The 24,310-nt window shown below is 41.5% G+C and overlaps 1 protein-coding gene and 1 long non-coding RNA gene across 2 annotated transcripts in view; one reads left to right on the forward strand and one right to left on the reverse strand.

Moving 5' to 3' along the window:
- NAV2 (neuron navigator 2) overlaps positions 1-24,310 on the forward strand; it is a gene marked incomplete in the record, with an annotated part of 348,087 nt that overhangs the window by 196,905 nt on the left and 126,872 nt on the right. The window contains 4 exon segments of the mRNA XM_077453608.1: positions 2,371-3,397; positions 7,624-7,736; positions 10,555-10,663; positions 12,417-12,800. Of these exon segments, the coding sequence (XP_077309734.1) occupies positions 2,371-3,397; positions 7,624-7,736; positions 10,555-10,663; positions 12,417-12,800 (1,633 nt within the window).
- Positions 12,341-24,310, reverse strand: part of LOC143929667 (uncharacterized) — a 33,275-nt gene continuing 21,305 nt past the window's right edge. The window contains exon 2 of the long non-coding RNA XR_013262560.1: positions 12,341-12,823. This is a non-coding gene — a long non-coding RNA (uncharacterized LOC143929667). The remainder of the gene's footprint in view (positions 12,824-24,310) is intronic.

The raw sequence follows: 24,310 nt of genomic DNA on the forward strand, positions 1-24,310 counted from the left end.
TTTTGATCGCCGACAATCACGCTAGGTCTTATTTTCGGGGAAACAGGGTATATATATATATATATATATATGTGTATATATATATATATATATATATATATATATATATATATATGTATATATATGATTCATTTTGGGTCCTCTCTGAGTAGCTCTATAACAATATATCTTCCCATACTCTTTCTCTCTCTAAAATGTTGTTATGTTATGTTGGTCAACAGTGGCCCGTCCATTAGGGGCGCCACCCCCTCTCTCTCCTCTCCACCCCTATATGCACAATGGATAGATTCATGCATAGCACAAATCTATCTGTGCCCGCCGCGGCCACCCCCTATTCATGTGCCTCCGGCCCCTTTCGGGTCACCGGGTGCATCAATTACAGCGGCGATGGATCTTTTTTTTGAAGCACCTGATTAGAACCATAGGCTCTAATAAGCTTCAAAATAGGATGGGCTTGGGTCGCAGAGCATGTGACCCGAGCCCACCCAGGTGTGTTAAAACAGCAAATGAATATTCGCTGGTGAAACGCTGATCCTCAATCCGGCCAATCAAATGTGCAGAGCTGCCAACACTGCTCTACAAATTCCCTAGCTGAGTTGGGGACATGGACATAAGGGGGAGATAGAGAGCAGCAGGATCAACCAGGTTTTTTGCAGAATACAGAAAATGAATCCCATAGTGAGTATGAACAGCATGGAATACACCATTTATTGATCTTTTTTTTTTAATGATGTGGGTTTAAAGAGGAACTTCACCTAAAAGGGAGTAGTTCCACTTTTTTGCCTCCCACCCTCTTCTATCACTTTTGGATACATTTTTTTTTTGGGAGGGAGGTGGGGGGGGGGGGGGTACCTGGTTTGGACAGTTACCCACTCCCACTTCCACTTCCGCTTGGATCGCCTAGGAAATTCAACCCCCTATTGCCCACAGCCTTATGGGACATGCGCACTGTGAGGCCGCAAGGAGTCACAGCCTGCTTCCCTTAGTAAACATATCTGGCCGGTGACCTGAATACCGGTGAAGAACCGGCCCGGATGAGGACGGTGCTGGATCCCTGGACAGGGAAAGGTCCTTTTAATAGAAGTCAGCAGCTACTGCACTTGTACCTGCTGGCTTTTCATTTTTTTCATACAGCCGGCAGATCCTCTTTAATGTGCACTTGAAGCTTTGCTATATTCTGCTTTTGATACATTTTATCTTCGGTGAAAAGATAAATATATACATTATTCCCTGTTGCTTTGTTACAAAGTATAGATAAATTATTTTCTGTAACGTTGCCCAGATATTTTTCTTACTAGCAGTTTTCACTGCTGACAGTCCACTTATACAACTCCTAATAATGAATTTCTCTTCTTTGCTCCCTATGTGAAGTCTATTAAGCAGACTAACTACTTCCGTATATACAAATCCCTTTACAATCCAAATTGCTGCCAATTACCTTAAACATTTATTTTATTAAGCGTCCATGTGACCAAAGGAGCTGCGCTCAGATCCCTGTATTGCATGGTGAGGGTTATGTTTGGAAAGCAGACTTTCCAGCCAATCCAAACTGTACGTTTCAGTTTTGTACCCTCTATACCAGGATTTCATAGAACCCCTAAGGTTCCTTCATTGGTTGTTAGGAGTTCCTTGCGCAATGAGCAATTTCTTCCTCTCAGATAAGTTCCTGCTGACACCCTTGATCTTTTGAGGCTATCTTTAAAGAGGAAGTAAAGGCAATTTTTTTTTTTTTTTTTTAAAGCACACCCTGTAAGGCAAAGGCATAATGAGCTAGTATGCATAGCATACTAGCTCATTATGAATAACTTACCTGAGAACGAAGCCCCCGAAGCGGTCCTCCGTCTTCCTCTTCGCCGCTGCCATGGATCCCGGAGCGGCTTCGGGGTCTCGCGGCTCCAGCGCTGTGATTCGCTGGAGCCGCGATGACGTTACTCCCGCGCATGCGCATGGGAGCCGACACTCGCGGCGTAGTGCCGCGATCTGCGGCCTGTCCCAGTGCGCCTGCGCGCCGCTGTCTATGGCACATGCGCCGTATTTGCCGTATATCTAAACCGTATAGGAGATATTTCTTGGACCTACAGGTAAGCCTTAATCTAGGTCAAAGTTGGTTGTAAGGGTTTACAACCACTTTAAGGAGGTAATTTTTCTCAGTGACCACAAGTGTAAGAAACATTCTTCCCACTGACCATCACACTAATGTATCATGAGTTGTAGATATAGTAATTTTTAGTAGGGGTTCCCTGTGACTGGAAAGTTATTTGGGGGGTTCCTCTGTGTTGAAAAGGTAGAGAAAGCCTGCCCTATACAGATATTGTGTATATGACAGGTACTCTTAAAGCAACGTCCAATAATATTTTTTGTGTCTTGCAGAGCCGGCGGAGAGTGCTGTTTCACAGCAGACAGGAATGAATGAAAATGGATTTGCAACGCTTTCCGCTAACAACTCAGCCATACCCCAGCCTAACTCTGCAAATAAACCTTGGAGGAGCAAATCCCTTAGTGCAAAGCACACCAACACGTCTTCCATTCTGTCCGTCAAGCAACCCATGCCGGACAGCTCTAAACAACCTCAAGAACCCCCCAAACCCACTCCCAACAATCAGAAATCTATGCTGGAGAAGTTAAAACTGTTCAATAGCAAGGGGGGTTCCAAAACCAGTCTAGAGGGCTCTCGGGATACCAGCTGTGAAAGACTCAACACCCTCCCGAGCTTCGAGGAGGCAGAGGAAATGGAGAGCACCATAAGAAACGCCAACAGCACAAGCCCATCCTCGAACAGCCCCAAGATAGCGCTCAAGGGCATCGCTCAACGGACGCTTGGCCGGGCCCTGACAAACAAGAAAAGTTCTCCAAAAGGCAGCGAGAAAGAAAAGGACAAACAGAAAGAAAAAGATAAGAACAAAGAGGTCGCCAAGAGGATTTCCGTTACGGAAAAGCCGGAGGTCAAAGAAGAAACAAAAGAGGAACCCGCCCCCGCTTCCGCCGACATGCCAAAAAAATCCTCAAAGATTGCCAGCTTCATCCCCAAAGGGGGCAAGAAGGAGGGCTCTGCCGCCTCTCACAGTGGAATACCAAAACCAGGGATTAAAGCTGCCACCCCAGGGAAGTCCTCAAGTGCCCCAGTCTCAGCCAAGGATGGGGAGAGGAGCCGGAGTGGGAAGACCAGTTCTGGGCTGTCTCTTCAGAAGCTTGACAATAGGAATTCAAGCTCTACGTCTAGTTTGGCCTCCTCTGAGGGGGGAAAGGGGGTGTCCAGCACAGGGGGAGCCCAGCCTGCTAATGGACCCAGTGGGAATACACAGACGACAGGAAGTAACACAGTCAGTGTCCAGCTACCTCAACCTCAACAGCAGTATAATCACCCGAACACGGCCACCGTCGCACCTTTCATGTACAGGTAACGTGTGTGATTAGAAGATGAATTAAAGCAGCTTTGTGCTCAAGCCCCGGTGTAAAGCTGAAACGTGAACAGGCTATGGACATTTGTATCGAGAGGTTGGGATTGATTTACTAAAACTGGAGCACTCAGAATCAGGAGCAGCTCTGCATGGTAGCCAATCAGCTTCTAACTTCAGCTTGTTCAATTAAGCTTTGACAATAAAACCTAAAAGCTCATTGGTTTCTATGCAGAACTGCTCCAGTTTTAGTAAATAACCCCCACCCCCTATAGCAGTGATTCTCAACCAGGGTTCCTCCAGAGGTTGCTAGGGGTTCCTTCAGCATTGGGAAATTTCTGCCTCTCAGATAAGTTCCCACTGATACCATTGATCTTTTTAACTATCTGTAAGGAGGTAATTCTTCCCAATGACCACAAGTGTAAGGACCATTCTTCCCACCGACCATCACACTAATATATCATGAGTTGTAGATTTCACATTTTTAGCAGGGGTTCCCTGAGACCGGAGAACTATTCCAAGGGTTCCTCTGTGTTGAAAAGGATGAGAAAGGCTGCATTATAGGCTTAACAAGCAGCAATTAAGTTTTAAAACAAACCTTCACTGATCTCTGTAGGTGCAGGTACTGTGGAGCAAATTGTCCTCAAATTCACAAGAAAAAGCAATGCATTCAAGTAGGGACTCAACAGTCTGCTCTCCACACCCCCCCCCCCCCCCCCACTTCCTGCACACCTACCTTGTGTTTACATTAGAGATTAAAAGGCTCAAGTCACTGATGGAAGGGGGAGCAGCGTAACCTGAGCTGTGGAAATGAAAGTGCTTCTGTTATAAATTTAAAAGTAGAAGGAAAGTCTACACAATAACCCACCTTAAAGGGGTTGTAAAGGTTTGTTTATTTATTTTCTAAATAGGTTCCTTTAAGCTAGTGCATTGTTGGTTCACTTACCTTTTTCTTCAATTTCCCTTCTAAATGTTTGTTTTCTTTGTCTGAATTTCTCACTTCCTGTTCCTCCTCAGTAAGCTGTTCTGGCTGACTAAACAGCCAGAACATGGTGTGAAGTTTACTGAGGAGAAACAGGAAGTGAGAAATTCAGACAAAGGAGAAAAAACATTTAGAAGGGAAATTGAAGGAAAAGGTAAGTGAACCAACAATGCACTAGCTTAAAGGAACCTATTTAGAAAATAAAAAATGAACCTTTACAGCCCCTTTAAAGAGGTTGTAAACCTTAGTTGCACCCCTTGCACCTACAGGTATGCCTATAATAAAGCTTAACTGTAGGTACTGGAATTATTATTTATCAAAGATGATTGCGCCGATGTCATTGGTGCATGCACTGTGAAGAAACTAGCAAGTGTCGTGACTGACGGCATGGGAGTGACGTCACTAGTATCAATAGAAAAAAACTAGAGAGTGCCAAACCCGCTGAGGCACAGGGGGAACACACAAATGCCAGGCAGGTAGTGTCGTAGTTGGGATTTCAGCCAGCGAACCTTTTCACTGCTAGGCGAAAGTGCTACCCGCTACACCACTGTGCCACCCATGATGGGGCACAATTACTCCCAATGACACCAACGATTGGCCCAAATGACACTAATGATGGGGCACAATTCCTTCCAGTGACACCAAGGATGATGCACAATGATAGGGCAAAATTCCTCTTATGGACACCAACAATGGGGCAGAATTACAAAGAGTGTACATTGTTTTTTTTTTTCCCACAGGACCTTTTCTATCCCAATGGCCACAGTCTGCCCCCCCCCCCCCCCCCCAATGTCTGAAGTACAGTAAACTGGCCCTTTGTTTAGAAAGTTTGGTGACCGTGTTTTATAGTAAGGGCTTTAACCCTTGAAGGAGTTATACATTTACAGATACTCAACAGACCTGCTTTATGCACTTATCAGAATATGACTGTTCCAGGGATTCTAGGTATGCTGCACCCGGAACGTCTCTCTGGAATGACCTGCAGGGCATTGGGAAGGGGATAGTTACAGGGTGGGTGGGAGTTCCTGGAGAAAGGAGGGTTTTCTTGGTAGGAAATACAATGTTTAATCCTCTGCTACAGACCAGAAATCCGAACAACCTGTGTAAATAGGAGGACTCCTAATAACAGAGACCGCTGCTTGTCTGCTCAACCGGAGCCACAGCGCCCTCCAGTGTCCGTTTTATTAGAATTTCATTCCAGAATATTTCTGGAATGCTCAAAAGAATTGCGAGTTTGTTAAAATCTATTTTTCCTGACTTGTTTTTCAGCATTCCGGGTCAGTAGCCTGTTCATTGGACAGTTCAAGTGATTCATGAAAAATAGGAAATGATCACAGGGATGGAGTCTTCATCATTCTCGTGTTATTTTTTGGATAAAATTTATTGAAATTGGCATCAACTTACGTTTTTCCTGTTTGATTGAATCTGAAACTGCAAAGCTGCAGTATTGGATAGCGGTGTCACCATGTTGGCCATTTACCTTGTAAATTGCAAGACTGGTCAACCAAATTCCTATGACAGATTACACATACAATATATATCCATGCCAACAGTGTCAGAGCAAAGCAACAGGTTTACTTTCATTTCCCAGCACCAGAGGCGTAACTAGAAACTTCAGGGCCCCGGTGCAAGAAACCCAGCCCTTCCCACTGATCCCAGGGCCCTTTACTCCTGCAGCGGGACCCTTTCACATGTTCTGCAGTGATCCCCATTCCTGCTGTCTTGGCCCCCCCCCCCCCCCCATGGTGGCCAAATGCCAGGACCCAGTCACAAGAGCGACTTTTGCAACCCTGGTAGTTCCTTCACTGGTGTCAGTTGGACTGTGAATGGTGCCAGTCAGTAGGGCAGTGGATGGGGTCAGTAGTTTTTTTTTATTTATTTTATTTTTTACACTATTATTATTATTTATTATTATGTTTTACCACATTTTTATTTTTATTCGAATTATTATTATTTATTTTTTTAATCTATTATTTTTTTTACCATTTTATTTTATTATTCTTTATTATTAATAATTCATTTTTTTACATTTTTTTTTTTTTACCATTTTTTTTAAATTGCAATATCATAAATCCACACAGACCTCTGATGTTTCACCTTTGAGACAGAGAAAGCAGATTGAGGACACAATCCTCAATCTCCATCTTTGCAGCCTCAGCTTCACAGAATGAATAGACAGGAATATCTCTGTACAGAGGCTTCCTGTTCATTCAAATACGGAAGCATAGGAAACACAGTTTCCTATGCTTCAAGGGACACTAAAGGTTCCTGTTTTTTTTTTTTTTTTTAAATAACAACCATGTCATACTTACCTCCACTGTGCAGCTCATTTTGCACAGAGTGGCCCCGAACCTCCTCTTCTGGGGTCCCTCTGCGGCTCTCGCAGCTCCTCCCCACATCAGATAACCCCCTGTGAGAAGCGCTCTCCCAGGGGGTTACCTTGCGGGCATGCTCCAGAGTTTATAAATTAATGGAAAGCTCTGTACATAGCTTTTCCTGTTCAATCATCCTGTGCAGCTGAGGCTGCAGAGAAAGGGAATCATGAATCTGTCTTCAATCCCTTTCTCTGTCTCAAAAGTGAGACATCAGCGGTCTGTTTCACCAAAGCCCCCCCCCCCCCCCCCCATGGGGGTCCCCAAAAAAATCTGGAAAAAAATCATAAAAAATAAGATTGTAAAAAAAAAAAAAAAAATGGTAACAAAATCATAAAAAATTTAACAACAAAAAAACTACTGACAGTGGCGTAACTACCAGGGTCACAAAGGTCTCACATGTGGCTGGGTTCCATTGGGGGGACCCCAAAATAGCAGGAAGGTGGCCCTCTGGGGGAACGTAATAAGGGGATTAAAGGGCCCCGGGATCAGTGTGACAGACATAAGCTGCTATTCAGTTCTCTGTTCATATCCTGTCCCAGGGACCAGGAAGTGAGGTGGAATCTCTATAAGGGGAACACAAATAGTAGTGAAACGTGGAGATTCTCTTCCTCTTTATTGACCCCAAAAATGATATTCATAGTAATAATAACCCAGTATGCATCAGCTGAGAATCCCCTCCATTTTTCCCTTTTACCTTCTGCCTCTCAGCCGGTTAGTGCACATTGCCAGCTGGCAGCGTTGGCATGGGCAGCACTCGGCGTGGATCTGGCATGGCCGGAATGAGTGGAAGTGACAGTTTGAAGATGAAAAGTAATGAATTATGTAGGATGAATCTGCTGCAAGTTTATTCTTTTGTGTCTGATTTGTGCAGGTCGCAGGCAGACAGTGAAGGGAATGTTTCGGTGGAGAGCAGTACGGGTGGAATACACATGGAACCAACGCTGTACAATAAACCGGGAACGGCCTGTCTGGAGGATCTGACTGGTGAGTCTCATCAATGACCAGCATTGTAATGTACTGTACTTGCTACATGCAGGGTCCCATCATCCCTCCACTCTGCTCCCATACAGGAACGCCACAATCTGGTTGGTCTGGGCAGCAGCAAACGCCTATTCTCCTAGTGTGCTGCATTGAGAACTGTCTGTGCTCATCCTTCACCACCAATAAGGCTTAACCGTTTAAAGACCAGGCCAATACTGACACTTATCTCCAATCTGTATTTTTTTTCTCGAAAGTTACTTAGAACCCCCAAACATATAAATATATTTATATATATATATATATATATATATATATATATATATATATATATATATATATATATACATTTTTACTATTAATTTATTATTATTTTACATTTTTTTTTTAGCACCTAGAGACCCTAGAGAATAAAACAGCCATCCAGGTGGCACAGAACCCCGATCACCTGACTCCACCCAAATAAATAGGTTCTCCCAGCAGGCCAAGGGATCTAAGAAAATCGCTGCCCATTGGCTGATACTGTCCCTGCATGCCCTTATCTAATGTCACCATACCCCTGGCCACCTAGCGACAGAAGAGAGAAGTGCAGCAATTCCAAAATTAGGGTGAAATCAGTTGATCTTCTAATAATCGGCCAGGGCAACTAAATTTGATAGCATCCCTGCCTAAACATCAGGGTGCTACAGTATGATGGATTTTTTTTTTCATACAGGGCAGAACACGAAGGGGATGAAAAGTAAAAACATATAAATATGACCTTAGAGCAAACGCACCACACTCAAAATATGTCCTCCCTGAATATAGACTGTACTTTCCCTTTAAGAAGTCTGCACTGGGCTCCTGACAGATATTACAAACAGAAGTCTAGGAAAGGAAAATATTTTTAAACATTTTGTTTATTTTTTTATTTTTTTATTTCCGATTATAATAAATCAAAAAAACGTATCCAAACCGCCACACATTTCTCTCCAATCATAAACAGATGGAAAAAATCCATTCTGCAGACACTAATACAACTTTTAGGCCTTGTGGTCAGGGATGGGGGGGGGGGGCATCAAAAACGCACGGTTGAGCATTGTTTTTATCTCTCCCTCTTAAGCTGAGAAACTGCGTGAAATGTGCATGTTTTTATTTTTTAACTACTTAAAGACTTGGAAAAATTTTCTGACTCAGTGTTTACAGGTTAAAATCATTTTTTTGTTGCTAGAAAATTACTTAGAATCCCCAAACATTATCTATATTTTTTTCCAGACACCCTAGAGAATAAAATGACGGTCGTCTCAATACTTTGTCACACCGTATTTGCGCAGTGGTCTCACAAGCGCAATTTTTTGTACACTTTTTTTGAATTAAAAAATAAGAAAACAGTACAGTTAGCCCATTGTTTTTTTTTATATTGTGAAAGATAATGTTATGCCAAATAAATTGATACCCAATATGTCGCGCTTCAAAATTACACCCGCTCGTGGAACAGCGTCAAAATTTTACCCTTAAAAAAATCTCCATAGGCGAGGTTTAAAAATTTCTAGAGGTTACCAGTTTTGAGTTACACAGGAATGCTAGAATTATTGCTCTCGCTCTAACGATCGAGGCGATACCTCACATGTGTGATTTAACACCGTTTTCGTATGTGGGCACGACTTACGTATGCACTCGTTTCTGTGCGTAAGCTCGTGAGATGGGGCACTTTAAATTTGTCTTATTTTTTTAATTATTTATTTTACTTTTTATTTTTTATTTTGAAGCTGTCCTAAAAAAAAAAAAAAAAAAACAATTTGGATCGCTTTTATTCTTATTACAAGGAATGTAATAGGAAAAATAATAGAACGTAATATAAAAAAAAAAAAATGAGATCTAGGGGTCAAAAAGACCTCAGATCTCATGTTTACACTAAAATGCAAAAAAAAAATTAAAATTAAATAAAAAATTCTAAATAATTATAAATGATGTCAGGGACCAGTATCAGAATCTACATAAAATATGGCACCAACATCCTGTTTAAATAGGAAAAAACATTTATTTAAATTAACTTAATTAAATTAAATAAAAATTTATTAAAAATAAATACAAATTTTATTAAATGAGCAATGTCATAAAAACAATACATACAAGATAATCGTAGCCATTTGTATATATTTATTTTTACATACATTCGTTGTCTTTATGCTTTTTTGCACCTATAAATTCCCATATCTCCCAAATGTTTTTGCTTTGTGTAATGGTTTGGCACAGAGCAGCCCTGATCCTCCTCTTCTCAAGTCCCCCCGCCAGTGTTCCTGGCTCCACGCCCCCCATAGCAGGCCGCATTCTTTAAAGTATTAGCTATGCAACTGAAAGAACCGAATCATATTGGAGCAAAGAATCCTTTAAAAGGTTAAAAGTGCCCCGCTAGCAGCCGAAAATCCCAGCTAAAACGACTGGGTTGGTGAGGGCATCGGCCGTAAAGCGCTGCCAGTTTTAGCGGCGCTTTACCGCCGACGCCCTCACCACCTCAGTGTGAAAGTAACCTTGGGGGGGAAGGGAGGAAGTGGCACATTAAAAAAAAAAAAAGGTGCATTTAGGTTAAAAAAAAGTAACCTTTTAGCTTTTACAACCACTTTAATTAATATTTCTTAACCAGGAAAGAAACGTGTTTCGGGATTCTTTGCGCCAATACAATACGGTTCTTTCAGCTGCATAGCTAATCCTTTAACGTGCGCCTCGGCTGCATTATAAACCTTTTGGTCTTTTTTTTTTTTTTATCCATTCTGATTATATAAAATATATTGTCCTCCACTGGCTTGTATACCTAGTAATGTATACTCTCCTATTGTGCTTCTAGGGGAAGATCCTGAAACTCGGAGATTAAGAACTGTGAAAAACATTGCTGACCTTCGACAGAACTTGGAGGAGACCATGTCCAGCCTCAGGGGAACCCAGATAACGCACAGGTACCGTCTGATCCTGGTTACCCCCTTCATTGTACATGCTGTTGTCCAGAAACTTGTGAGGAGAAGGGCTAATCGGGTCTTTATTGCTGGTGTTTGCAGTGTTTGGGAGATTCACCTTCTTCGTTTCTCCTAATGCCCATTATCTACAAGATCGGAAGTTGTAGGAATTTAAAACATTTTAATAACCACAAATTGATTCACTTTAAAATCTCACCATCCAGGGCCGGGACAAGTGGTGGGCAGAAGAGGAGGCTGCCCTGGGCATAGCGTGTATTGTAGGGATCAGTAGTGTATTTAGGTTTTGTGCTACCCTCCGCCTGACTAAACTCGTAACTCCCTAATTTAAATATGACCCTCCCCTTGCTGTCAAGGCCACTCCCCTTGCTGTTTAAGACCCACCCTGAAATTTTCGAGTAGGGACACTGGTTCTGAGGGGGTCACGCAACGGATTCCCTTCATTTGCATAGATTTCTCACTTCCTGTTTTGATATGGGGCAGGAAGTGAAGGGAAATCTCTGCAATGGGACAGGGATGGTAAAAAAAAAAAATTGACAGGGGCTATAACCCTCCCCTGCTCTTTCCAAAATGGAAAAAAAAAGCGTTGCCTATAGTTCTACAATAAGCAGAAATTTCTGATCATTTTATGGAGAGGACTAAGAAGATATAACCATGCCAATGGTGCAGCAGAAAACATAGCACAGCGAGGAAGGCTTGTGGTCCAGGATGATAGGACAGTCAAAATTAGAAGCGGTGCCCCCACCCCCCCAGTTGCGGAATGCTGGCCACCCGCATACCGGAAGTAGTGTTTATGGGGGCGCCAGACTAATTTGCCTCTCAGCCCCGTCCGCCCCACAAGACTGGCGCTACACTAACATCGCAAGCTGATGGGGACTCTTTCCGTGCTGCCCTAGCCCTAGTCATGCCTCATGATTGCAATTCGATAATTTCGTAAATTCGAAAATTCTAAAGAAAAACTAACTATTACATTTATAGGTATTGGAATTTCCTTTCATATTTGGCTGTTAACGAATACAAATTTATCCGAAGTTACAATTGATCCGAAATAACGAATGTCGCATCTAAACAAATGGAACGTAACAAATTAATAATAAATAATAATAATAATACGTTTTTTATTAGTATTATTATTTATTATTATTAATTCATTACGTTCTATTTGTTTAGATACGGAATTCCTCATTTCTGATACATTTGTATTTGTTTTGTTCACTAACAGACGCATTTGAAATGAGATTCTAATACCTATAATTTAATAGTTAGTAATAGTTAAGTTATTATTAGTTAGTTATTATTTCAGGTTTTCAAATTTTTGGAATTTACGAATATTCGGAAAAATTTGTCGAAATTCATTAAAAAAATGATTTTGGGGCTAAACTTGCACATGTCTATTTAAAGCATTTTCAAATTTACGAATTTTCCAATTTTGCGAATATTCTCAAAAATTTGTTAAACGGGTTTTCGTTAATTCGGATATTTCCGAATGAACAAATTTGTTGAAAATTTGTTAAAAAACTAATTCGGGACGAAACGTATTGCACATGTCTATTTAAAGCATTGTGAGTGTGTTTGTATGTTTTGTAGTCTGCTTTTTGTAACCTTTTTTATTGGTTGGGGAAGATTATTGTTGGAAAGTTTCCTTATAATAAATTGACTGTAACAGATCAATAATGTGTTTATTTTGTTATAATGTCAATAATGTGTTTATAACTATTATATTTTTCTCTTTTCTCAGCACGTTGGAGACAACATTTGACAGCAACGTGACGACTGAAATCAGCGGCCGCAGCATCCTCGGCCTTGCCTCCCGACCGACTCCTTTGACGTGGAGATTGGGACAATCCAGCCCTCGTCTGCAGGCAGGCGATGCCCCCTCCATGGGCAACGGGTACCCTCAACGAGCCAGCGCCAACCGATTTATAAGCTGCGAGTCCGGGCGCTACATGTACTCCGGGCCCCTCAGGAGACAGCTGGCGGCCAGAGGGAACCTAGGTCATGGCGACCTTTCTGATAAATGCGACGACTTGGACATGGAGAGTGTGAACGTGGATGCCACGGGATACATGAGCGACGGCGATGTCCTCAGCAAGAACATAAGGAGCGATGAGATCACCAGCGGGTAAGAACTGCCACCTTTCCTTCCTGAATAGCGGGTGAAAGATTTGATTAATATCAAATATTAAAATGATCAAAAATCAAACCCATTATAACTCTTAAAGCTTCAGTCATTTTTTCTTCTTTCCATCTATTAAATCTAATGCCCTTGTTGTTGTTTTTAACTTTGGATAGTAAAACATTTTTTTTTCTGCCAGTAAATCCCTTATACAGCCCTCTGATATATGGGGGATACTGACAGGGACCCTGACGTATGGGGGAACTCTGATAAGGACCCTGAAGGGGGAACTCCGATAATCCTGATGTAAGGGGATACTCTGAGGACCCCGATATATAGGGGATTTCTGATAGGGATCCTGATATATGGGGGGATACAGACAGGGACCCTGATGTATGGGGGAACATTGATAGAGACCCTAATATATGGGTGAACTCTGATAAGGACCCTGAAGGAGGAACTCCGATAAGGATCCCAATGTAAGGGGGTACTCTGAGGACCCTGATATATGGGGGATTTCTGATAGGGAAATTAAGAAAAGATGATCCGCACTCCGGTGATTGCTCTTTAAAAATGTTGTGTTTATTAACAAGCCACAGTGACCAAACACAAATACGAAAGGTTGACGCGTTTCAGCCTATAAGGCCTTAGTCATAAGTGGTGGTTATGACTAAGGCCTTATAGGCTGAAACGTGTCAACCTTTCATATTTGTGTTTAGTCACTGTGGCTTGTTAATACAACATTTTTAAAGAGCAATCATCTTTTCTTCATTTCTCTACTTGCCCAGCGACTGTGGATCGAGCACCCGGGAGCTCTGCTTTCTATGTGATGTATAGGTAGTAGCACTGACTTTTTTGTTTATATTTCTGATAGGGACCCTGCTGTAAGTGAGGACTCTAATAGACATCCTTATGTGTGGGGGAACTCTGATAAGGACCCTGATATATGGGGGAACTCTGATAAGAACCCTGATGTTATAGAGGACTCTGATAGAGATCCTTACGTGTGAGGTACTTTGATAGGAACCCTGATGTATGTAGGGACCCTGATAGGGACCTTGATGTAAGGGGAGACTCTGATTGAGAATTATGTGTGGGGGACCTTGATAGGAACCCTGATGTATGGGGGGAATTCTGATAGGGACCCCCCTATATTTGCGGCAACTCTTATTAGTAAAGGGGCTCTGAAGTGATGGAGAACTTCTGATATTAAAGGGGGGACTCTTATTGATGGTGAGGCTTCTGGTGTGAAGAGAGGACTTCTGTTTTTTATACATTTATTTACATTTTATCCATTCATTTTTTGACCTGAGCATATTTGTAGAGTGTACGATAGCACCCCTACCCCCCCCCCCCCGTATTTAAAAAGTGTGGAGACCCCCTAGCGCCCCTTGGCTACACCCTAGAAAAAGGTGTCCACACCACAAAAATCATAAATAAATAGTGCTTTATGACAAAACACTGTAAAAATATGGAACCCCCCCATCTATATGGCCTATCCCATACATCTAGCCTTGCTTCCTTATAGGGTGGACAGTTAGGGCAAGAAGTTGGCATTGAGTACCTCGCCAGTCTGTTGGATGCTGGTGCAGGTGAATGGGACCCGCAGGTTGGGCTGAGACTCCCACTGACAGGCAGGGGACCGGTCACAAGAACAACAGATACAATGTACACATACAGGATCAACAGCTGGCATGCAGATCAAGTACAGAATCAGTAGCCGATGCAGGGTCAGGTTCCAAGCCGGGGTGAGTATCAGAGGAGCAGATCTAGAGGAGCAGGCGGAAGCATGGTTGTGGTGCAAGCCGAGGCTGATACAGGCAGATAGCAAGTATAGGACAAGCCAAATCAGGGACCACTAGACCCAAATCAGCACCGGCTATGTACAAGGGTCCAGTTTAATTGGCCTGCTTGGCACAGAGCAGAGAATGTTTTTGTACACATTTTTGGCATGCAGAGTCACCACAATCCAAGCTTGTGCCCATAGGTCCCTATGATGTACTGACCCGGATCAGCAAGCTGTATACTGCTGAATGGGATACATAAAGTGTAAAAAATATATATAAAAATATAAATAATAAATAAAATAGTATTTAATTATAATTTAATTATATCAATAAATAAAATTATAAATCAATGAATATAAATTAAAATATTAAAAATATATAACATATAAAAATATAAATATTAAAATATAATAAATGATAAATCATAATTGGGTAAAATAAATATAATTGTGAATAAGTAAATGAAAAAAAACAAAAGGTAAAAAAAATATTAATAAAAAAATATTAAAAAGAATAAATAAAACATCATTAAATTATAATTAAATAATATAAATGAAATGATAAATACATATAAATTAAAATATAATAAATGATAAATCATAATTGGGTAATATAAATCAAATAAATATAATTTTAAATAAATTAATGAAAAGAACAAAGTAAAATATAAATATTAAAAATAATAAATAAAATATAATTTAATATAAATAAAATTATAAATAAATGAATATAAATTAGAATATTAAAATATAATAAATGATAAATCATAATTGGGTAATATAAATCAATTAAATATAATTTTAAATGAATGAAAAGAACAAAGTGTAAAATGTAAAATAAATATAAAAATATAAATATTAAAAATAATAAATAAAATATAATTTAATATAAACAAAATTATAAATAAATGAATATAAATTAAAATATTAAAAATATATAACGTATATAAATATTAAAATATAATAAATGATAAATCATAATGGGTAAAATAAATATAATTTTAAATAAATAAATGAAAAAAACAAAGTGTAAAAAAAATATATAAAAAAAGAAATATTAAAAATAATAAATATATAATTAAATAATATACATGAAATGATAAATACATATAAATTAAAATATAAAAAAATAAATGAAATTATAAATCAATGAATATAAATTAAAATATATAACATATAAAAATTAAAATATAATAAATGATAAATCGTAATTGGGTAATAAAAATCAATTATAATTTTAAATGAATGAAAAAAAAAACAAAGTGAAAAATGTAAATATAAAAAAAGAAATATTAAAAATTATAAATAAAATATAATTAAATTATGTATGTACAAGCATATATACATAGGGACACAATCTCCAATGCATAATGGAGGGTTGGGATGGAAATGCAGATGCTCAAAACTTTGGCCACTAGATGGCACCATCAATACGCTGCACACACAGACATGATGAAGGGGGTTTTGGTTCCTATATACTGGAGAGTTCTATACGGTGTAGTGACCATCATATGCATAAGGAATTTAACAAGAAAACAAATTAGCACTTGTCTTGCCCTTATTTGGATGTTTGCAGTAAAAACAGGTTCATGTCACCTAACGCCTCACCTTAGTAAATCAGGTGATTTACACTTTCACCCAATATATAGAAAGCCTGGGGATGTGTGTCCTCAGCATTGCACCGCAGAGGAACGTTGTCCTTGTAATTACTCAGCCATTACACAACTGATCGGTGCTGAACTTTTTGGGGTGGGGGGGGGGGGTGGGGGGGGGGGGTTCAGTGTACAAACAGACTTTCAACTTTTGGCTTGGAATTGTCTTAAAGTAAAAGCAAAGAGTAATTTGGGGGGGTTCCATTGTTCACCCTCTTGAAAATGCTAGTTGCCTGGCCGTCATGCTGAGTATTATGAGCGATGGTCTGCAGAGTCTGCTTCAGTTTTAGTAAATCTCCCCCAATCTCTCTTTCAGAAAAAAAAATCTTCTATTTAAAGTATAACTAAAGGCAAAACTTTTTAATTTAGTTTTGGGTAGAGTGGAGAGGGATTAGAACCCCTGCGACTTTTTATTGCTGCCTGTGCCCCCCCCCCCCCCCCCCATTAGGGAGAGTCGCACACAATTGCTGCAGATTTGTCGGCTGCCCATCCATGATGCCAATCTCCCCGTCCACCACATCCCAAAGGCGCTCTATTGGATGAGATGTGGTGAGTGTGGAGGCCATTGGAGGACAGGGACCTCATTGTCCAGTGGTGAGATGATTGGAGCTTTGTGACATGGGGCATTATCCTGCTGGAAGGAGCCATCAGAAGATGGGGACACTGTAGTCTTAAAGGGATGGACATGGTCACCAACAATACTCAGGTAGGCCATGGGGTATAAACCATGCTCAATTGGTACTAAGGGGCCCAAATTGTGCCAAGAAAATACCCCCCGCACCATTACACCCCCACCAGCAGCCTGAACCGGTGATACAAGGCAGGACGGATCCATGCGCCAAAGTCTGACCTCACCATCTGAATGTCGCAGCTGAAATCCAGACTCATCACACCAGGCAAAGTTTTTCCAATCTTCTATTATTTTGGTGATCCTGTGCAGTTGTAGCCTCAGTTTCCTGTCCTGAGTGGCATCCAGTGTGGTATTCTCCATACCTTGGATGTAACGAGGGGTTATTTGAGTTACTGTTGCCTTTCTATCATCTAGAACCAGTCTGCCCATTCTCCTCTGACCTCAACAAGGCATTTTCCTCCACACAACTGGAAATTTTCTCTTTTCTCCACCATTCTCTGTAAACACAAGAGATGGTTGTGTGTGAAAATCCCAGAAATACTCAGACCAGCCTGTCTGCCACCAACCACAGTGCCACGTTCAAAGTTCACTTAAATCCCCTTTCTTCCCCGTTCTGATGCTCGGTTTGAACTTTAGCAAGTTGTTTTACCATATCTAGATGTCTAAATGCATTGAGCTGCTGCCATGTGATTGGCTAATTAGCAATTTGGGTTACCGAGCAATTGAACAGGTGTACCTAATAAAGTGGCCTGCGAGTGTATACTGTATAGAAGGAAGCAGAGCTTTTGGGACGGTAAAACATTCCGATTCAGCGATTTGCAATAAATGATTCCCTTCAAATATATATTATATCCAAAAAAAAAAAAAACTATAAATTCAGGTTTTTTTTTTTTTGTCCACCCAGCCCCATTATAGCAGAAACCTGCAACCTTTCTATAGCATTAATAAAGAGCACAGATTCTATAGGCCCATATAATGCTCCAGTGATTTGCCCCTCGTTGTAATCGGCCCTCCTGCTGGGGGTCTGATAATTGCACTCAGCCCCTCCATTCTTCTCTGGGGTGGGAATATCTGGGATGGGATGTGTTTCCGGGGTACTCTGATAGAGATCTGTGTGTTGGATAATTGCCCCCAGAATATGAGGGAGAAGAGACTTCTATCGTTCGGTATTAGTGACCTCAGATCCGTCTTGTTGTCCCATCCTGGGAACGCAGGGGAAGCTATTAATGAGGAATTAGAGACATTTCTCCCAGGCATGGGGGGGGGGGCTCATTAGACATCACTTTTCATAGCCCCCCTTCTCTCCATAATAAACATATCCAAGAGGCTCTGGGAATTTAAAATGTATTTATTGAGTAAAATGGAGAAAACATTTTCCAAACTATTTATTTAATGAGCTTTCTGGCTCTGGTGAGGCTGCTTTAGGTACCCTTTGGTTGGTACCTAGTGATGTCATGGTGTGTCACTGAGCTTCTAGTGATGTCATGGTGTGTCACTGAGCTTCCAGTGATATCATGGTGTGTCACTGAGCTTCTAGTGATATCATGGTGTGTCACTGAGCTTCTAGTGATATCATGGTGTGTCACTGAGCTTCCGGTGATATCATGGTGTGTCACTGAGCTTCCGGTGATGTCATGGTGTGTCACCGTGCTTTCGTGAGGTCATGGTGTGTCACCGAGCTTCCGGTGAGGTCATGGTGTGTCACCGAGCTTCTGGTGATTTCATGGTGTGTCACCGAGCTTCCGGTGATGTCATGGTGGGTCACTGAGCTTCTAGTGATGTCATGGTGTATCACGAGCTTCTAGTGATGTCATGGTGTGTCACTGAGCTTCTAGTGATGTCATGGTGTGTCACTGAGATTCCAGTGATGTCATGGTGTGTCACTGAACTTCTAGTGATGTCATCTTGTGTCACTGAACTTCTAGTGATGTCATCATGTGTCACTGAGCTTCTAGTGATGTCATGGTGTGTCACCAAGCTTCTAGTGATGTCATGGTGTGTCACTGAACTTCTAGTGATGTCATGGTGTGTCACTGAACTTCTAGTGATGTCATGGTGTGTCACCAAGCTTCTAATGATGTCATGGTGTGTCACCGAGCTTCTAGTGATGTCATGGTGTGTCACCGAGCTTCTAGTGATGTCATGGTGTGTCACTGAGCTTCTAGTGATGTCATGGTGTGTCACCAAGCTTCTAGTGATGTCATGGTGTGTCACTGAACTTCTAGTGATGTCATGGTGTGTCACCAAGCTTCTAGTAATGTCATGGTTTGTTACCGAGCTTCTACTGATGTCATGGTGTGTCACCGAGCTTCTAGTGATGTCATGGTGTGTCACCGAGCTTCTAGTGATGTCATGGTGTGTCACTGAACTTCTAGTGATGTCATGGTGTGTCACTGAACTTCTAGTGATGTCATGGTGTGTCACCAAGCTTCTAGTAATGTCATGGTGTGTCACCAAGCTTCTACTGATGTCATGGTGTGTCACGAGCTTCTACTGATGTCATGGTGTGTCACCGAGCTTCTAGTGATGTCATGGTGTGTCACCGAGCTTCTAGTGATGTCATGGTGTGTCACCGAGCTTCTAGTGATGTCATGGTGTGTCACCGAGCTTCTAGTAATGTCATGGTGTGTCACCGAGCTTCTAGTGATGTCATGGTGTGTCACCGAGCTTTTAGTGATATCATGGTGTGTTACCGAGCTTTTAGTGATATCATGGTGTGTTACCGAGCTTCTAGTGATGTCACAGTGTGTCAGTGAACTATTTGTGATGTCATGGTGTGTCAATGAGCTTTAAGTGCTCCCAAAAACTCTGCAAAATAATGTTTTTTTTTTTTTTCCTGCTGCTAAACGCTGAAGCTTGAAAAAGCTATTGTGCATTGAGCCTTACGTGATCTCATGCGATTTGTTGTAATTTGTAGTAGTTTGTCCTCAGGGCTGGTTCACACCAGAAAAACGCACTTCAGATCCATTCCAGATGCATTTTTGCATATGCATTTTTAACGCGTTTTTGGCGTGTGCGATTTTGATGTGTTTCTGAATGCATTCCAGATGCTTTTTTTTTTTCTTCCTTTTCCTTTTCCCACTGTGCAGGGGTCTGTGTTTTTGATGCATTTTTGATACGTTCTAGGGCATTCCGGTGCGCTTTTGATGCATTTTACCACGTTCCAGCACAGTCCAATGCAGGAAAATGTCCTCCCTTTTTTTTTTTTTCTAGAACAGGAAAGCCCTGGAACTGACCGCACTGGTGTGAACTATGCAATTGAAAGCCAGGTAACCTACTATCCATGAGTTTTTGATGCAGAAAAATAAAAACGCATTGGACTGCATGCGGTGTAAATTGGCCCTTTAAAGAGGAAGTAAACTCTGATGGGTTTTACTTCCTCTTTTTTTCCCCCTGAAAATAAAAAGCATAATGGGCTAGTATGCACTTACCTGCAAACAAGGCCCGCGCTGTGCCCGCTGGAGGCCGCATCCATTTTCGCCCCTTTACCTTCCGGGGTCGTGGACTCCGGCTCGTTTCGTAGGGTTGGGGTTACGGTTGGGGTTAGGGTTGGGGTTATGGTTACGGTTGGGGTTACGGTTACGGTTGGGGGTTATGGTTATGGTTGGGGGTTAGGGTTAGGGTTTCCCCTTGAAGAACAAGGTTAGGACTCAGGGATTGAAATAGGGACCTCCTCCAAAGGTCAGCAGGTGGGTCCCGAGAGGTCAAAGGTCAAGAGTCGTGGCTGACCCACCCCCACCTAAGTGTTCCGCCTACCCCAACTAAGTCAGTGAATGAACAAGTCAGGTTAAGAGCTATGCGCGCATGAAGGGGCACAATCGTGCCCATTCTTCATTGCGTATGCGCCTATGACATAGGCGCAGGCGTTTATGGTAAATCTCTCCTACACCATTTAGGAGATATTTCCAGTACCTGCAGGTAAGCCTTATTATAGGCCTTATTATAGGCTTTCTTGTAGGTAAAGCCTGGTGTAACTAGGTTTACAACCACTTTAAGTATTACTTTTTCAATACAATGTAACAATGACAGAACTTGGCGAGCCTGGTACAAGGCAGAGTGATTATAGTGATGAACAATGCACAGCAAAACCTAAGAAGCAATCGCACGTCATAGCTGAATTCTGATTGGCTGAGGTGTCTTGGCTCTTTGTATAGTCACACCTAGGTACAGAGGTGTTATTTGCACATGGTATGATTGTATTTTCCTTGCACACAGAAGCAGGCAAGGGATTCCTCGGAGAGGAGACATATACCCCAGTGAACCGCGTCTAGTATTTGTTGTACTGTTTATTTTTTTAGCTGGCTGGTGCAATTCAGAAAAAAAAAAAAAAAACAGTTGTCATGGCCCTCTGGGCGGAGCAAAGTCCTCTGAGACGTCCCCCCCCGTCTTCCCCCCCCCCCCCCGTCTTCCCCGGGCTAGCAACGCTCCTAGAGAAAGGTGCTGAGGATGGGAAGATCCGTGGCATTGCCATAGAGATTATTTAGGAGTTGCAACTTCATCTCTTCCTAGCAGTCAGCAGAGCCGGGGGCACACCGAGGACTGTTCAGGAGGTCAGTGATCTCAGGAACCCCCCCCCAGGTAGGTCCAGCTCTTCTCCACTCTGATCTGTAGCTGATTAGCTGATGAATTTCTTTTCTGATGGATTAAATATTTAAATGTTGAACGGAAGGTTTTCAGTATTTAAGCTCCTTATACGTAGGATTGTTTTGTACTAATCCTGTCGGATTTGCTAAGCTTTCTCAGTGTGCTAAAAATGAGTTCTGATTCTTTTTTTTTTTGGGGGGGTCCCCGAATGTTCAGTAAATCGAATACATTTTATCTTCCTGAGGAGACGGGGCGACTGAGAAGGAGAAAATCTTTTATATTTTGTGCACACGGAGAGCTGGATGAGAAGCCCTTCAGTATACTCACCCAATGCTCCTGTTATGCCGCGTACACACGGTCGGAATTCTCGTCGGAAAAAGCTCTGATGGTTTTCCCGACGGAATTCGGCTCAAGCTGTCTTGCCTACACATGGGTCACATCAAATTCCGATTAGTTTATAACGTGGTGACGTACAACGCATACGACGTGACTAGAAACAGGAAGTTCAATAGCCAGTAGCCAATAGCTTCCGTCTCGTAGTTGAATCTGAGCATTGCGTGATTTTTGGCGTGTCGGAATTGCATACACGCGATCGGAATTACCGATAGAAAGTTTTTCCGTCTGGAAAATTGAGAACATGCTATCAATTTTTGGCTGGCGGAAATTCGGACAGCTAGATTCCGATGGAGCGTACACACGGTCGCGTTTTCCGATGAAAAGCTCTCATCAGTCTTTTTCTGGCTGGAATTCCGATCGTGTGTACGCGGCATAAGAAAGACTTTTTTTTTTTTTTCAAAATTTTCTTGTAAAAAATAAAAAACCTAGCAGTAATTAAATGCCACCAATAGAAAACTCCATTTGTGTGAAGAAAATGATTAAAAAATTTCACAAGTTTACAGTGTTGCATCACCGCGCAATTGTCATTCAAATTGTGACAGCGCTGAAAGCTGAAAATTGGCCAATAGAAAAAATTTCCGTCGGGAAAATTGAGAACATGCTATCAATTTTTGGCTGGCGGAAATTCGGACAGCTAGATTCTGATGGAGCGTACACACGGTCGCGTTTTCCGGTGAAAAGCTCTCATCGGTCTTTTTCTGGCCGGAATTCCGATCGTGTGTACGCGGTGTGAGTGCAAATATTGCATTGCCAAACGTTTGCAGATATTTATCAGCGGCCGGTATGTAGTGATTGCTGAATGCAACGGGGGCTGATTTACTAAAGGCAAACCAGACTGTGCACTTTGCAAGTGCCATGGGGCATTTGTTTTAAATATATAAAATGAAAAATGTAACAACATGGGGGACATGGGCGCAGACGAACTGGAGGGAAGTTGAAAACGAATCTTATGCCGCGTACAAGCGATCAGACTTTCCGACAGACTCTGCCAGACCAAATCCACCGGAAAGTCCGATCGCGTGTACGCGGCATAAGATTCGTTTTGAACTTCCCTCCAGTTAGTTTGCGGGCATGTCCCCCATGTTAAATTTTCCATCGGACAATTCGATCGTTTTTGCGTCGGGACAATTCGATCGTGTGTGGGCTCCAGCGAACTCTTTCTTCCCAAAAGTCCGGCGGACCTAGAAATAAGAGCGGCTTCAGATTTGTCCGCCAGACTCGGCTTTTAGCGGACAAATCCGTTCGTCTGTGTGCTAGTCCGACGGACTAAATCCGACGCCAGGGCAGCTATTGGCTACTGGCTATGAACTTCCTTATTCTACGTTCATCACGTTCGAATCCGTCGGGCTTTTGGAGTGATTGCGTGTGGCCAAGTCCGTTCGCGCGAAAGTCCGGTGGACCTCAGCTGCAAAGTCCGTCGGATTGTCCGCCGGGAAAGTCCGATCGTGTGTACGCGGCATTAGAAAGTATTATTTCACTGAAAGGGTAGTTGATGCTGGGGACAAACTACCAGCAGAAGGTAGTTAGACCGTCAACAGTAAATGGCTTCAAACATGCTTGGGGCAAACATAGATCTATAGTCAGACATAAAAGTTATTGAAAACAAACAAAAAAACAAACAAAATCAAAACAAAACAAAAAACACACAAACAAAAAAACGAAACAAATCAAACAATCAAAAAAATAAATAAATAAATAAAAATAAAAAAATCAAACAAACTGAATAAATACATTTTTAAAAAAAATCAAACAAACAATAAAAAAAACAAACAAAAAAAATAAAAAAAAAACAAACTAAAAAAAATCAAACAAACAAAAAATAAATAAAAAATCAAAAAAAAATCAAACAATAAAAAAATAAAAAAAATAAAACAAACAAAAATTTTTTTTAAAAAAATCAAACAAACAAAAAAAATGGGCAGACTTAATGGACTATTCGGTCGTTTTCTGCCGTCACTTTTCTATGTTTCTAAGTTGCTCCAAAGCTTAGTAAATGAGGTAAAGCTTCACTTTGCAAAGAATACCCAATCGCATGCAAGGAAAATAAAGAAACCGCATTTTTGCTTGCACATGATTGGATGATGGAGGGCAGCGCAGCTTCTCCTCATGTACTAAGTGTTGGAACAACTGCACTTGCCTTTAGTAGATGGGCCCCAATGCGTGCCAGGAAGATGCTAACCAACACATCCGCTGCACACCCAAGTTCTGAGCGATTTAATAATACTGATGATTAAAATGTATCGAAAGCCAAAACCCCAATTTTATTTTTTAGAAGTCAGGACTTAAAAAAAAAAAAATATCTCGTATTGTGAAACGCTCGCGAACCGCATTACAATTCAAGTTTTCGCTGTACCTGTAATAAAATATATATATAGGCAATACCAGTGCTCCCTGCTGACATTTTATGGGCACAGCCTCCACATTGCAGGTCCTCTTTAATCAAGGGTGCTGATTGCCCCAGTACCAC

This window comes from Lithobates pipiens, unplaced genomic scaffold (genome assembly GCF_037356315.1).
Source record: "Lithobates pipiens isolate NorthernLeopardFrog02 unplaced genomic scaffold, aLitPip1_a1.2 Scaffold_24, whole genome shotgun sequence".
NCBI classification, from domain to species: domain Eukaryota; kingdom Metazoa; phylum Chordata; class Amphibia; order Anura; family Ranidae; genus Lithobates; species Lithobates pipiens.